General features: G+C 40.1%; 1 protein-coding gene across 2 annotated transcripts; it reads left to right on the plus strand.

Annotated features, from left to right (window-relative positions):
• The first annotated feature begins 975 nt into the window (after window positions 1-975).
• LOC129764945 (SWI/SNF-related matrix-associated actin-dependent regulator of chromatin subfamily A member 5-like) lies at window positions 976-15561 on the plus strand. 2 transcript variants are annotated; one of them, XM_055764619.1, is made up of 4 exons: window positions 976-1238; window positions 1475-1556; window positions 1727-2184; window positions 13558-15561. In XM_055764619.1, the coding sequence occupies exons 2-4, from the start codon at window positions 1524-1526 to the stop codon at window positions 15101-15103; spliced, it is 2037 nt and encodes a 678-aa protein (XP_055620594.1). In that variant the 5' UTR covers window positions 976-1238; window positions 1475-1523; the 3' UTR covers window positions 15104-15561. The 2 variants fall into 2 exon arrangements, with proteins under 2 accessions (XP_055620594.1, XP_055620593.1); XM_055764618.1 differs by lacking the exon at window positions 1475-1556 and having other exon boundaries at window positions 13558-15558.
• The last annotated feature ends 1716 nt before the right edge of the window (window positions 15562-17277 follow it).

A 17277-nucleotide genomic window follows, 5' to 3' on the forward strand; every position in this document is an offset into this window, starting at 1 on the left:
AAGATTTTAATTTACATGGTGTACTAATTTCATTTGGGAAAAATAATTTTCATTCATAATTTTAATTTTAAAAGTGTGTTCATTTCTTCTGCAAACCCATGTTGTCATGCCTACTCCCCCATTTCGTAATACGAAGCTCGATGCCGTCAACGCGGATTATAACACCAATTTTGTTATTAATTAATACGAGTATACTTCGCCTTTTACTCCACCTAGATATATAGTCATTGACATCCTACATCTTACACAAGTCCAAAGTGTACCACCCTCCAAGACGGGTCTATGGTACTAGGTGAGGCCGTTTCGTCACTAAGTTGGTTAGGGGAGCGGTATATGAAAACAGCACGGAAGAAAGTAGAAGGGGAATTATTTGCTTGTAGCGTGAAAGAGACAGACTGATCACGAGCGAGCTTCGGCAATTCGCGTTGACGGCGGAATGGTGTCGACATCTGGATACGATATTAGTTTGTATGAGGTCAACTATTCTCTATCAGATTAGTCGACCCTAAGGCAGTTTTAAATTGCTAAAATTTGAATGAAATTTTTTTCTTTGCGTTATTTGCCTTCTATAAGTACGCTGTTCTGACCCCAATTTAAACTATTTTCTATCAATTTTCAGATATTCTCACCAAAACTTGCCATTATAATACAAAATTATCTTTAAACACAATTTGTGTATGATATTTTTTTACTACTTGCAAGCAAAAGTGATTTTAGTTTACCTAGAGTACTAATTTGGTTTGGTAAAAATAATTTTCATTCATAATTTTTATTTTAAAAGCACGTTTATGTCTTTTGCAAACCCATATTGTCATGCCTGCTCCCCCATTTCGTAATACGAAGCTCAATGCCGTCAACGCGGATAGCGTATTGTGTTTTGTTTACAAACAAAACACAGTAGACTTCCAAGATGGCTGAAGAGTGGTTTTAGCAAGTTGGCCCACCTTAGTATATACTTCTAGGCGCCTTGCCACCCTCTACGTAACCATAGCAACCGAGCAGCGTGCGAACTGCGCGCATTTTTCCCAAGGCTGACGTTATTTAGCTGGAAAGCTACTTGTTGATACATGTTTCAGTTGTTCGATGTAGTTTCGTTTACTTTAATTGTTTCATTCGTCGCCAGTTGATAATCAGAACCGGAAAAGCCGAAACCACAAATTTGTCAGGTGTTCACAATGGAAATCCTTGCTCAACAACAAACGGAAAGTTCAGCATTTGATCCTGCTGCCGAAAAGAGGGTGAGACGAAATTCCTGTATTTTTTTGGTCCAGTTCTTATTGTGCCAAATTGTTATGATGAAATTGAAATTAAATGCGCCAGGTACTATTTTTCACATTGTGTATTGAATAACATAGCAGCATAGTAATATCGTTGATAATTGAAATTCCATGGCCTATTTAGATATACAGCACATCAAATAGTTTTGACAGATCCTTTTTTTTTCTTTGGGTTTTTTTTTCACAATTTTTTTTAGCACAATTTTATTTGAGTTATTGTTACTCCGAAATATATCAGTGCTTGCGATGAGCAATTCGAGCCCGGCTGCATTTCGGGTGGTAAGTCTGAGATCAATGAGTCGTTCCACCCGGGTGGTTTCTTCTTCGAAAATGCGCTTGGATTTCCGCTTTGCCGATAATTGTTTGTAAATATAAAACTTATTTACACAGAAAGCACTAAAACAATAACCTTAAGTCAGTTTTAATTATAGCATGGAAATATTTTTCAGAGCCAGCACTCACCTACGCCCAGTGATGTTCTGGAGCAAAGTAACGCATCGGATGGTTCCAGCAGTATTACGGAATACAGCGAAGAAATATCGAGAGTCCGTTTGCGCCGTTTGGAATTCATTGAGCAAAAACTATCTCAGTTCAAAAGTTTCACTCAGCAACGTATGTTGGACCGTGAGGCTGGACTGCCTAGGGGCAAACAGAAGAATGCCCACAAGAGTACAACTCCTAAAGGAAGGAAACGTCAACAGAAAGTCCAATTGAAAAATGATGAGGTAATCCAGTTTACCGATTCTCCGTCATTCATCAGGGGAACCATGCGTGACTACCAAGTGGATGGATTGAACTGGTTGATATCGCTTTACGAGAACGGCATGAATGGCATCCTTGCGGATGAAATGGGTTTGGGAAAAACCGTTCAAGCTATCTCGATGTTAGGTTTTCTGAAACACTACAAGTAAGTGCAATTACCAGTGGAAGCAATGAGGCATTCCCCCAATCGATACGAATTTTGGAAAGGGCAATCAATTTCTTATTTTTTATTTAGCTTTGCCTTCTTGTTCGGCACTAGGTACGATTCCATTTTATGGTATAAGTTTTTTTTAAATACGATCAAGACTAATTTTTACGTAAGACTACGCCTTTCATTTTTGTACCAGTGTGTAAGTTTAAAGTTTTGAAAAAGAGGGCATTACATTTGAAGTGCAAGGTTTTTAACATTAATACCTATTAGCAGGATGAACGGAGTGGTATGATAATCACTTCAAGATAAAATGTATAATGGCGGGTTTACATTAGGGAGATCTATAGCTATAGATGGATTTATTCACGTGAAAATAGGTGTAAACGGGTGAGAATAAATATGATGCACTTATTCGAGGTATATATAACTTGAATAAATTCAGCATATGTAAACGCTTGTGAACTTCTCACTGGTGAGAAATCACTAAAATTGGATGCAGTTCTACTTCAGGTGAATAAATTCACCTAAGATATGAATATATTCATTATAGAAGTTCACGCTAGTGTAAACGGTTGATGCGATTTCTATAAATCTCATCATATTTCTTCACATGAATTTATCACTAGTCTAAACCCACCCTAAGAGTTATATGCTTGTTACATATTGAACCGAAAGCTTCTTTCAATAGATTAAAAATTGCTTTGAAAACAAAATCACTTGAAATCACACAAATCTGTATTAAAGTGGGTGCCCGCTCGTGTGCGATCGCTGGAATGTGTTTCCCCAAAATATTGCTATTTATTTCATCAACTATCGACGTTCGTAGTTCGTTCATTCGTAGATACACAAACTCAAAGCTCAAATGAGAAATTCTCGTTCATTGTTGGATGCAATGAACTCTTCGTTCCCACCAGAAGAAAACGAAATCAGCAGAAATTTAGCTATAATAATCACTAATTTTAGCATTGATTTTCTTGCACGGATTTGACTGATGAAGAAAATCGGGAAAACATTTATCATTTTTATATTTTACTAGCTGACCCGGCAAACTTCGTCCGACCCAAAATTTATTTTTCTGTTATCAATACCTCCAAACATTGATGGAATGAAGATAGCCCTAAATTAGATAATTCCTTCTTCGAGTTTTGCTCTTATCAACACATTCGGCGATCCATTTTTATTTATATAGATAGAAGTAGATATAGGAGTGCGTTTTATCACATTAAAACCCATTTCCACTTTCCAACAAAAATCAATTTCGTTGGCGCAAATATCAAATGGACTAAGAGCGCTTGTTACTATGTAATTATAGAACATATTGAATTGAATTTTCCGAAAATTTTCAATTGTCATGTTTGGTTGAAATATATGTAATATTTTTATGGGACCCCCTCTCCATTCCAGAGGAAGGAGAGGTTTTATAGAAGGATTTCTCGTACCCAAAAACCCTCACATCAAAAATTTGGCTCGATTTGCTTGATTAGTTCTCAAGTTATGCAGAAGTTTGTGTTTCATTTGTATGGCAGCCCTTTTCCCCTTAGAGAGGGGAGAGGAGTGTCGAACCACCATAGAAACATTTCGTGCCACCACATGCCAATTTTGGTTCCGTTTTCTTGATTGATTCTCGAGTTATGCGAGTGTCAAACCATTAAAGAAACATTTATTGCCCCTTATATTATTATTATTCATTGATTCTCGAGTTCTGAAGAATCTCCCCTGACCTCCAAATGCCAATTTCGGGTTCGTTTGCTTGATTAATTCTCGATTTATGCTGAAATTTGTGTTACTTTTGTATAATATAAAATTATTTTCAGACACAATTCGCGTTCAAGATTCTTCAAGCATTTGGACATAACATGCTTCTCCGTTGCATGGAATACATGTTTGATACAGAGAATATTACAAAGTAAAGACAGCTCAAATTGGACCATTCCTTCCTCGGGTTTAGGGCACACCAACACATTTGGCCTTCCATTTTTGTTAATATAGATAGAAGATATAGGAATGCGTTATTCCGTCTGAAAATCCTTCTCAAAAATCTTCTTCCTTCTCAAAAATCAATTTCATTAGCGCCAACATCAAATGGACTACGCTTAGCTAATTGTAGAACATATGGGAATTCAATTTTCCGAATTTCACGATTTTTCTCTCCGCTATATTGATCTACGGGAAGAGACGAATACAACGAAATATAGATGACTCAAATTGAACCATTCCTTCGTCGGGTTTTGCGCTTACCAACACATTTGGCCTTCCAGTTTTTTATAGATATATGATATTGAAATGCGTTATTTCGCCTGAAAATCCATTTCCACTTACGAACAAATATCAATTTCGATAGCGCAAATATCGAATGAACTAACAACGCTTATTATGATGTAATTTTCGAACATGTGGGAATTCAATTTTCGGAATTTTCTCTTCATTATATTGATCTACAGGAAGAGACCAATACAACTAAATACAGGAGGCTAAAATCGGACCATCCCTTCTTCGGGTTTTCCGCTTACCAACAGATTTTGCCTTACATTTGTATTTATATATATATATATATTCTTGTTCTATATATAAGATTTTTTTTTAATTCGTTTATTTTTACAGGCTCAGTTACTTAAGTTTAAAGGAGCCGAATTCTTAAATATAATTTTAAAACTATATATATATAAACAATTTTCTTACATCTATGGTTAGTAAGGTGGAAAACCGATTACTCGCGGTGTACTCGAGTTTAGAAGGGTGACATATTTTTAGGAGAAGGATGGGATATAAGGAAATTGTAACAATGTTGATGAACACTCAATTTATAAATCTATTCGTATATCTATAGTGTATTTACATTTCAACTTATTCTACTATTTATAGCAAGGGGACGAATTACCCGCAAAGGAAGGAAAGGAGGGTATAAGGATGTAGGGGCAATCACACACGAAGATCTATAGCTTTAAGGAAAACATATATATGGGACATGTAATCAAGGTCTAACCGAGCCAACACATCTCTCACCGGCACATTGGGCTGTCTTCCTCGGGCCCGAAGGGAGTTTTTTAAATTCGATCTGGCGACCAGATACACCTCGCACGACCAAACAACGTGTTCGATGTCGTGGTAACCTTGGCCACAAGCACAGATATTGCCATCGGCAAGATTGAAACGAAAGAGTAGTGCATCTAACGAACAGTGATTGGACATGACTCGGGAGAAGGTGCGGATAAAGTCCCGACTCAAGTCTAGACTTTTGAACCACGGTTTGAGGCTAACCTTAGGGATAATCGAGTGAAACCACCGGCCCAATTCATCTTCATTCCACTTGCGTTGCCAGTTAGCGATGGTATTTTTGCGGACTAAAGAATAAAATTCATTGAAGGCGATTTGACGCTGATAAATATCGCCTTCAATTGCACCTACCTTTGCTAATGAGTCAGCCCTCTCATTACCCGGAATGGAGCAATGTGAAGGGACCCAGATAAAGGTAATGACATAACAGCGTCTGGATAAAGCACTCAAAATTTCTCGTATTCTCTCAAGGAAGTACGGCGAGTGCTTTTCCGGCCTCACTGTACGGATAGCTTCGACAGAGCTAAGACTATCCGTTACAATGTAATAGTGTTCAACAGGTCGTGAGGCGACGCTGTCCAGCGCCCAATGAATTGCTGCCAATTCAGCAATATACACTGAGCAAGGATTCTGAAGACTGTGTGAGGTGCTAAAAAATTCGTTGAACACTCCAAATCCTGTGGACTCGTTTATAGTGGACCCATCAGTAAAGTACATATTATCGCAATTGATACCCCCATACTTTTCATCGAAGATCGTTGGAGCGATCCTCGATCGTTGGTAATCTGAATATCCATGGATATCTTGCTTCATGGACAGATCAAAATGCACAGAGGAATTGATGTAGTCAGGGAAACAAACACGGTTGGGAATATACGAAGAAGGATCAACCTGCATGGAGATGAATTCATGATATGAACTCATGAATCCGGAGTGAAAATTTAGCTCGATCAGCTGCTCAAAATTTCCGATCACCAATGGGTTCATGACCTTACACCGGATGAAGAACCGAAGAGATAATAAATTGAAGCGATCTTTTAGTGGGAGTAGGCCTGCCAAAACCTCGAGACTCATGGTATGCGTTGAGGGCATACATCCCAACGCGATACGGAGACAAAGATACTGAATTCGCTCGAGTTTAATGAGGTGTGTTTTGGCAGCTGATTGAAAACAGAAACTGCCATACTCCATCACTGAGAGAATAGTTGTTCAATACAACATTATAAGATCTTCGGGATGGGCTCCCCACCAGGTGCCGGTAATTGTACGGAGAAAGTTTATTCTTTGTTGGCATTTTTTACTCAGATACCTAATATGGGCCCCCCAAGTACATTTGGAGTCGAACCAGACCCCAAGTTACTTGAATGACATAGCATGAGTGATCGGTTTACCCAAAAGTTGAAGCTTTGGTTTTGCTGGTCTATGCTTCCTAGAAAAAACCACCATCTCTGTTTTCTCCGTGGAGAATTCGATCCCTAGCCCAATGGCCCAGGTTGAAAAATTGTTCAAAGTATTTTGTAAGGGTCCTTGCAGGTCGGATTCGTTTGGTCCTACGACAGACACCACTCCATCATCTGCAAGTTGTCTTAGGCTGCAATTTTGTGTAAGGCAATTGTCGATGTAGCTTACATAGAAGTTGTACAAAAGGGGGCTTAAACATGAGCCCTGGGGGAGGCCCATGTAAGAGACCCGACTTACTGCCGAATCTCCGTGAGAAAAGTTCAAATGTTTCTCACAAAGCAAGTTATATAACATATTATTCAATAGAGGCGGCAGACCCCGAGAGTGTAATTTGTCCGAAACCTCTATTGAAACAGAATCGAAGGCCCCCTTTATGTCCAAGAATACTGAAGCCATTTGTTTTTTTTCGGCGTAAGCCATTTGAATTTCTGAAGAAAGCAACGCAAGACAATCATTCGTCCCCTTGCCCCTGCGGAACCCATATTGTGTATCTGAGAGTAGGCCATTCGTTTCAACCCATCGATCAAGGCGAAATAAGATCATTTTCTCCAACAATTTCCGTATACAAGACAGCATTGCTATTGGGCGGTACGAATTGAAGTCGGACGCGGGTTTTCCGGGTTTTTGAATAGCTATAACTCGTACTTGTCTCCAATCATTTGGAACAATATTATGCTCCAGAAACCGATTGAATAAATTCAACAAGCGATGTTTCGCCACATCAGGGAGGTTTTTCAACAAGTTGAACTTAATTCTATCCGATCCCGGAGCAGAATTGTTACATAAAAAGAGAGCAAGAGAGAATTCTACCATCGAAAACTCGGAATCAAGATCGCACCTACTTTGTGGTATATCTCGAACAATTTTTTCCACAGGAGCGGAATCAGGACAAACCTTCCGTGCAAAATTAAAAATCCATCGATGTGAATATTCTTCGCTTTCATTCGTTGAAGAGCGATTTCTCATGTTTCGAGCCACTTTCCATAATTTTTTCCTTGACGTTTCTCGTGACAAACCTCCCACGAAATTTCGCCAATAAGCACGTTTTTTCCCTTTGATTAAGTTTTTAAATTGATCTTCAAGGGCTAAATACGTTTGAAAATTTTCAGGGGTTCCACGTTTCCGAAAAGCTTTAAATTTTTCTACATAAAGCTTGGAACATTGGCTATCCCACCATAGATTGGGAAGCCTTCGGGAAATGGTGGAACCTGGGATGGGTTTCGTTTGAGCGCGAACCGCGCTGTCATAGATCAAACGAGAAAGGAAGTTATACTCCTCCAATGGAGGTAAACCATCTCTGGAATTGATGGCTAGAGCAATCGCGTCCGCATATTTTTTCCAGTCAATGTGTCTTGTGAGGTCGTATGCCATGTTTATAGATTCAGAAGAATTCAACCCAATGGTGATGGAAATTTTGATTGGCAAGTGATCACTACCGTTGGGGTTCTGGATTACATTCCACTTGCAATCTAACGATAGTGAATTCGAGCAAAGCGAGTGGTCAAGAGCTCTTGGGTTAGCAGGAGGTTTAGGTACACGTGTTGTTTCCCCAGTGTTCAAAACGGTCATATTGAAGCTGTTACAAAGGTTATATATCAACAATGAACGATTGTCGTCGTACTGTTCCCCCCAGGCAGTTCCGTGAGAGTTGAAGTCTCCCAAGATCAATCGTGGCTCAGGAAGGAGTGAGCACATGTCATCAAGTTGTTTGCGGCTAACCGCAGCTCTCGGAGGCCAATACAAGCTGAAAATACAGAGGTCTTTGCCTCTGATGTTTGCATGACAAGCAACAGCTTCGATCCCTCCAATAGGTGGAAGGTCAATTCTAAAAAATGAGTGGCACTTATTGATCCCCAAAAGCACCCCTCCGTATCTATCATCACGGTCCAAGCGTATAATATTAAAATCGTGGAAAGAGATATCATCTCGCGAAGAAAGCCAAGTTTCGGACAGAGCAAAAACATCACAATTGAAGTTATGAATTAAAAATTTGAATGTATCCAATTTAGGGATAAGACTACGACAATTCCACTGTAAAACAGTGATATCTCCGACCTCTCTATTTGAATTAGACATCAAGAGAGATAATCATTGCAAGGAGGGGCCATGTTTGCATCAATTGTTGCAAAATTGTCTTTAATACTGGAAGCATTGAGATGACAAGGGTTCTGATGGAGTCAGAAACATTAAAACACTTGAAGATTTGGTCCAAAAGGTCAGACAACTTTATAAATCCCGATTGGGAAGTTGAACTGGACGGAATAACAGGGACAGTTGGGGTTTTTGATGTCCCCTCGAGTGCTGGGCCATTCGAAGGTGAATTATTCCCACGGAAACCAGGAGGAACCTGATTTTGCTTGTCCGCTGCACTCGATTTTTTAGGCATGCTAACAGGGGGTATCACCGGAGGGGCTTGTCCTTGAACTTTGGGAGTGGTCACATTTTTGCGCCGGGAATTCCCTTGGAAAATGAACGGTGTGCCCCCGATAGCTGTGTCCGCTTCTATTTCGTCAACGGGCAACGTGGCGAAGACATTTTGTGTGTTGATTGGTTGTTGTTGTTGGGCCAGTGGAGAAGCGCCCTTTAAAATATCCGCAAAAGTGCGTTTCGAGCGTTCCTTCAAAGAGCGCTTCTGTTTCTCCCAGCGACTCTTGTAATTTTCACAAACTGAGAGCTCGTGTGGGGATCCCCCGCAATATGGACATTTATGCTCAGTCGCACTGCAGGATTTCCCCTCATGTTGCTCTCCGCAAGTGGCACAGCGCTCCTTGTTGGCACAATAATCCGAAGTGTGACCAACTGACTTGCATTTGTTGCAAGTCATGGGCTTTGGCACGAAGAGTCGCACAGGTAGTCTCAATTTGTCCACCATAACGTAGTCAGGGAGGGCGGCACCAGCAAAGGTGACTCGAAACGAGTCGGACGGCGTAAATTTAGTTTGGTCCCCATTATGGGAAAGTTTCCCGAGTTGGCGACAGTCCAAGATTTTCACTTCCATTGAGGGGAGCTTCTTGAACTTGCCTTTTCCTTCTGCTTTTATTTGTTCGCTCGTCAGACCCGTTTCAGTTATCACCCCCTCAATTTCTACGTTATGGGAGGGTATAAATGTTCGATATTCGAGAGTGAAATGTTGATCAGCAACAATCTCGTTTGCGTGTTTCCGTTCATTCACGACAACTCGCAATTTGTTCGGTCTAACCCTGCGAATTTCAGATACAGAAGTGTATCTGGCCAGATCTTTCATGATCTGAATCACGTTAAAGTTTTTTCCTTTCGGTTTTGGCCGGAGGAAAACAATCCAAGGGCCAGTTCCAGGTGCATCTTCTGGATAAACTCTGACACGTGGAGCGGAGACAACAGAGGGGGAAGACGAGGACGAGGACGAGGATGAGGATGAGGACGAGGACGAGGATTGGGTTGGATCGGAAGCATCAGAAGGGGGAAGCGAAATCGATGATGGGAGAGGGGGAGTGGAAGTAACAGTGGGTTGAGAAGGGAGGCTTGCAATTTTCTTAGAGGGGGGCTTGGTAGGATGAGCGGATTCGTCCCCAGAAGAATTATCTTCCTTATGAGGGACTCGTTTATGTTTTTTCCCAGATCTTATATGAGATTCATTATCGGAGATCTCCATCTCTGGAGATCCTCCACTATTCTCCATTTTACAAAAATTTCTGTCTTATTTCTAAATTATTATTGATTTTAACAATAATCTTAAAAAAAAAATAGCAAAAAAAAAAAATTATGATAATAATATCAAACAATGAACAAATGAATTGAATAATAATATTAATAATAAATATGTGTACCTTAATATATAAGTTGTTCCAATAATGCGCTCTACTGCCCTAATCAGGGAGAGACAGAGGCTACGCGCTACGGAGACAACACAATAGCGCAAGAATAGCTTACGCAGCCACGTGATGATGAATCCCGTTTGCGACAGTCACGCGATGGCGATCCCGTTATGTCGAATCAGTTCAACAGCCGCAATCCGGCTCGCTGCAAGAGCGCTGCTTCCTTTGTTCCTTCGTTCCACTTCACAAAAGGTCAGGTCGCGGACAGCAATGACCTTCACTCGTACACGATACACTCGTACCAATAGTACAATAGCAAAAGTGGCAACGCACAATACCGACACTGAACTTTACTCGTCAAGAGTTGGATAGCGAATGTATATATAAGATATGCATAGTCATTTTTTGGAATTGTCCTATTTATCTAAAATATCCTCCAAAGTATTTTGTCATTCTAATTTGGGTGAAGACAACCTCACAAAATATATAGACAACGCAGATCTGACCAGCCGTTCTCCTGTGATGATGAGTTACACGTACGTGGGAAAAACCTTCTTTTATATACTAGCTGACGGCGAACTTAGTCCCGCCCAAAATTATTTTTTTGATATGAATTCTTTCGAACATTCACGTTTTTTTTACTAAACGAACGTTCGTGGGTTCAGTAGCAGAACTCGCCTATAATTGATCCTCTAATTGGCCCTTTACAATTTCTTTTTATTATAATTTTCATATTCTACCAGAACTCGGCATTATATTATAAATAGATGTTCAATCAATAACAATCAATTTCACTCAAGATTCTTGATTCACTTGCAAATAACAAAACTTTTCAAAAATTTCTCTTTTTTTTCTTTGTCTTTCATCTCTTTTTTGTTTTTCCTTTTCAATGTTTTGCTTGACCTCTTCGAGGTTTTTCATATACAAACGATAAGCCTGACTGGTAACTATGGCAGCTACAGCTGGCTTTGTAAGACAACGTTCAGTCGGAATGTTTGTAGATACAGAAGGCATACTAAATGAATCATTAAATGTATGATGTGATATGAGATCTTCTTTCTCCGGGTTACTTCTCATCGAAGATTTCATCTTTATGAATGTTACATTTTTAGTTTCTGAAAATGTGGACGTTATAGTATACAAAAACAAACTTACAGAAAATTTAGAATAATCTCCTGAAAATATGTCATCAAATCCTTAAACTAGTGATTCAACTGAAACTGCTATGACTCCTTTGGCTTTTACCCACACATGATATAGATTTGTATCTACTACAGCCCAATGGAACAATGGAACGACAACTTTCGAAAATACTCAACTGATCCGATGATAAGAACGATTCGAGGTACTTCACAAACGATTTGTTGTTGCACTCATCATCAACTTCCTGTGTTTCATTCATTGCCATTGCCAATACGAATGATGCTTCGCTGGATTTCCCAATCAGACAGGATCTAACGGATACAATCCACATCGCCGGAAACCGTTGATCAATGTCGATTGTAGTTTCGCCATTCTATCCACAGCTTGTTTCAAAAGAGGTACAATTGATTTCTTCGGAAGTATTTCACCGTTATTGTCGATCCTTCATTCTACTACAACATGATTCCAAAAGTTTGATAGTGGTCGGAAAAAGCTGACGTCCAGCGGCTGAGTGATTTGAGTGGATTTTGGTAGAAAGACAAACCAGGATTATGTTTTTTTCCGTGCATAGCTGCAACGATTCATATGAGACATGTGACTTATGTCCGGTATTTTCTGCTGGACAAGCCAAGGATAAAAAAACATCCTTGAGAAACAGGTAAAGAATATCCCGGTTCATCTAACCCGATTCTGTTCTTGCAGTGGCCCAGCATTCGGGTAATCTCTGCCAGATCTCTTTTAGCATCCTGGATTTGTTCGGATATAGCATCAACGTTGGCGCTAACTGCCCGGCTGCGTTTCCACAAAACAGTGCGGTGTAAGATCCTCTATTGGTGTTACCTACGGTTTGCGTGAACGTATTTTTGGCCGCAACCAGCTGAAGTCAATTCTTTTGTAGGTATTGTACGTATCGCTGTTTCGTCCAAATTGAATATCTGTTTCAGAAATTCAAAACATTGGACAGCGCCTTTTCCTCGAAATACTCACGAATTTCGTGAACCCATCTTACCTGATTTGTTGCTCGGAAACGGCCGCACAATGCTTTGGCAATACGCTTGGTACCCGTCTTGATATTTCTGGATGCCGTTTAATGAACCCATTTGATCCATTTACGAGCAGAAGGGTGGTTTCCGAATGGATTGGAACGAGCTGATTTTCGCACATAATGTGCTACGCTTGACAGTAATCTCTTTGTGTCCACGGGAAATCCAGTTTTTGCTTTGCCTAGTAGCCATTCAACTATTCGTCCTTCCGTGGGATCGAGACAGCCCGATGTTTGTTTTCCTTATTGCAAGCAGAGCTTCCCCAATAGCAGAGCTTGCATGATGATTGCTGCGTGGACGTAGTTATTCTATAACAACACAAATGATGGTCAATTCAGTGCCCTGAGTTTTGAACTCGCGATCGATCGTTTAGTAAGCGAACGCGCAACCAATGTAGCTACGAAGACTACCTTCATTTTTCATTTACCCAGGATAAAATTTATATCAGTTGTAGGAGATAATATGGGCTTTATTGTGTAGAAAATTTAGATTTTCAAAAAATGTAGTTTTTGAAACAATTCATTTTTCAACTTTATTTTCATTTTTTCTCGTTCAAATGGGTTTTATTTCCAGAGTCGCAGAATTATAATCTATAACTTTACCTCAGACACCATTTTGATCAGATAACCCGTTTTGGCGTTATAGTTTATTTTTTGAAATGATACCATTTTTGCATAAACACTTTTAAAAAAATAGTCGTGATCGTATTGAGAAAACTAATACCATAATATGGCATCGTACCTAGTGCCGAACAAGTTGGCAAAGTTTCAGCAAAATCAAAAATATGAAATTGAAATGATTTCGTGTTGATTGGTGGGATGCCTCCAATGCAAACATAATATTTTTTTGATTGAAAATTGATCTTGTTTCAGGGACATCAAGGGACCTCATTTGATAATTGTCCCACTGTCGACAATAGGAAACTGGTGTCGTGAGCTAAAGCGTTTCGCTCCAGATATAAAAGTTCTCCAAGGGCATTGCTACAGAAACGAGAAAAAGCAAATGCACGAAGTCTTGGCCGCTACCCGACGTTCCTGGGATGTTGTCGTAACCAGTTACCAATTTTTTGTGTCCGAAGGTGGCTACTTCAGAAAACAGAATTATCACTACGTAGTCGTTGACGAGGCTCAGCGTTGCAAGAATGAGAAAACTCTCCTCGCCAAAGCATTGCGAAGTACGACATACCGCAGTATATTATTTCTTTCCGGCACACCTATCAACAATAATTTGCACGAACTGTGGGCATTGCTAAATGTACTGCTGCCGGAGATATTCCGCGAGGCGGATGATTTCGATTCGTGGTTCAAAGTTGAAGACTGCATTGATCCAAATAACGAACGGGCTCTAAGGCTAAAAAACATTCTCAAACCAATTATGCTGCGTCGAATCAAAGCGGATGTAGAACTGACAATACCGCCAAAAATTACAACCACGATATTTATGCCACAAACCAAAGAGATGATGCTCTGGTCCAAAAAAGTGTTAACCAAAGATGTCCAGATTGTGAAGGGGAACGGGTCTATGGCGCACTTTTCGATGTGCAACCTATATCCGTATCTACGGGAAGTGACGCTGCATCCTTATTTGATGCCTGGGGCTGAGCCAGAACCACATCAAATGGGCCAACACCTCGTGAATGCAAGCTCGAGAATGATCGTTTTAGACAAACTTTTGCATAAACTGAAGAAACGTGGCTCACGAGTGTTGATCTTCTCTCAGTTCAGTATGCTGTTGAACATCCTTGAAGACTATCTCGTGTGGAGGGGATACAATTACTGCCGCTTGAGTGGCTATACCAGGCAGGACGAGAGACAAGCTTCACTGGACGAATTTAACGCTCCTGGTTCGGACAAATTTATTTTTATGCTCACCACCCGGGCCGGAGGTGTGGGTATTAATCTGCCCACCGCGGATACGGTCATTTTTTTCGATATCGATGCAAATCCACAGCAGGATTTCCAGGCCGAAGACCGCGCTCATCGGATTGGGCAGCTCAAACAGGTCCACGTGTTTCGCTTCATAGTTCTTGGTACGGTCGATGAACATTTGTACGAATACTCAATGCGCAAAATAGCGCTAGATGCAGCCATTATAAAGAAAAGTGCGGGTCATTTCGATGTAAACGCCGCTATAAAGCTACACCGTGAAAGGCTCGAAGGAAACAACAGTCTCCATATTGAATCGGTCGACCAACAGCTGGATGATATTTTCAATGAAGTTGATAATGGTGGAAGAACCGTAGCAAATGGATCTATTTTCAAGAAAGTTTACCTTAAGTCTCGTTCAAAGCGATCTCGGTCGGAAGAGCGTATACTCGAGGGTGTCCCTATCAAACAGGAAGATATTGTTGAAGAGGATATGAATAGCTCGGGTTATGTTTATCGATCCCGAAGTGCGAAGAAACCAAAGCGCGAATAAGAACGTGTGACATTCCCATTTTTTTGCTTTTACGTTTAAATTTTTGTTTTGTTGACCGTGAATACATTGCCATATCGAGAATAGGTGTTATTTCCACTACTGAACTATTTGAGTATTTTTATTCTAATATGTTATTCTGTTAAACCAAACATTCCCTCACCAATAAAACATTACAAGACATTGTCATTTACTTTATTTCAACGTTTATGAGACTAAAATAAAATCGCGGGGCATATGATGAACGAACTAACCGTGGATAATGGAAATTCGACATGCCCACGATTTTAGTTTTGTCTCATCATTGCCATAGATTAATTTAAGAAGCGATGTGATAACTACTAACTGCAACCTGCCTAACTATTTTCTAGCTTTTAGTACATTAAACCGTTTAACTTAAAAAGTTTTCTTTTACTTTTTTTTTATTTTCTAGTTTGTAGTACACATCTGTATGATTACAATAAAACCATTCAACTTTTTTTTATAATTTTTATTTTTTACCTAATTTTTTTTTGGAATACTTTCGGCTGGTTCGTCACTTTTACTTGCATTTTTGGAAGAATGTCGAGAGTGAGAATTGAACTCGTGATCTCTGTGTGAGAGGTATGGATGTGTAACGTTTTGGGCGTCTGAATCAGACATTCAGTTCTTGCATGCATGCAGTACACCCCTGCACTATCGCACCCACCACAACTGTCACAGAGGTAAAAAGAAACCGGCAGAAATTTTGTCTCTTCGGGACTACACATCGTCTGAGTCGGACGTGCTTCTTTCTTTGGGCGCTGATGCGCCGAGTGTCCGTTTTGTTTTTTGGTGGTGTACTTATCTGCCGTTGGTCGTGCAAGACCGACAGGATTAGTAGCGCTGAGTTTGGTGGTCCAATTCGGACAAATATTGTTGTGTCGCTGAGCGGTTTCCTTTGGCGGTGCAGTCAAGTCGGTGGAGGACGTGGTGACGCCGAACGACTCGGTGGATTGGACTGCTGGAAGAGGCCATCCGGACGGGCACGCAGCGCGGTGTTTGCCGAAGCAGCCGGACGGGAAATTCGGCGAACAGTGCACGCTGGAGCGCATTGTGTAAGTGGAACTAATCCACGCGAGCACCGGTAGCGGACGTAGGCGTTTGCGGCCGCCACGAGAAGGAAGAGAGCGGCAACACCCCACAATTTGCTGCTAGTAGGAGTGGCATCCGGACAACACGCTACCTCATCCGGCATTGGTCAAGGGATGACAACCACGAGAGGAAACTATTGGTGAGTGCGGGGTGATCCCTTTTCTGTGTATTTTTGCATGCATGCATGTCATAAGCGCGAAAGGCGTACAAAGTAGATCGTATCTCAACAGATGTTACCACTACGCCAGATCGCCTCCACAATGATGTACTGTATTCTATTAGTCAAATCATTTCATTCGATATCGATATTGAGGGGATAATTATAATTACAGGGCAAGCTGAATAAAACCGTTCAAAAATTGTAGCAATAGATTTTTACCATCTTCTCTTCATCTCAATTTCTTATCACCCAGAAAATTTTACAATGCAAAGAAAAGGTGGTAATCGCTTGGTGCCAGGTTCGGACAATATGCATGTCAATTGCATGCTTCAAACGGTCCATTGCTTAAGAGTAGAAATCTTAATTTAGTGTATTGTACTATAATAAAAATTGAAAAAAAAATTGAAAAAAAAATTTGAAAAATAAATTAAATTGCCCTAAACAGTCCACATTTGGCAATTTGATTTCCATTTATAGGCGCAGGGCATTCCTTAGGAACAGATTAAACAGACTTTTCACAGTCCATCTCACTCCCACTGGCAACTGTCCGTTTTATCCCACCAGTACAATTATTTCAATAATTTAAATTTTTCACTCAAAAATTAATTTAATTTTCCGTACATACCTAATATCACTTCTCTGTTAACTCACAAACCGAAATATAACCATCAGCGAATGAAATTTTGATATTTAACCACTCAAAATGCTTAATATCGAAGCAGCTAAAATTACATACACACGCGGAATCATGTATGATTTTCGGTTTTAGTTTCCTTTTTCCATTTTTGATCATTATTCATTGCCATAGGATGGCTTAAATATTATAGAATAACATGTAGAAGGTGTCCTCATTAACAGAAATCTGAAATTCAAAATGTAACTATATAAATCAACCACCTGTCCA

The sequence above is a fragment of the Toxorhynchites rutilus genome, chromosome 2 (assembly GCF_029784135.1).
Source record: "Toxorhynchites rutilus septentrionalis strain SRP chromosome 2, ASM2978413v1, whole genome shotgun sequence".
Lineage (NCBI taxonomy): Eukaryota > Metazoa > Arthropoda > Insecta > Diptera > Culicidae > Toxorhynchites > Toxorhynchites rutilus.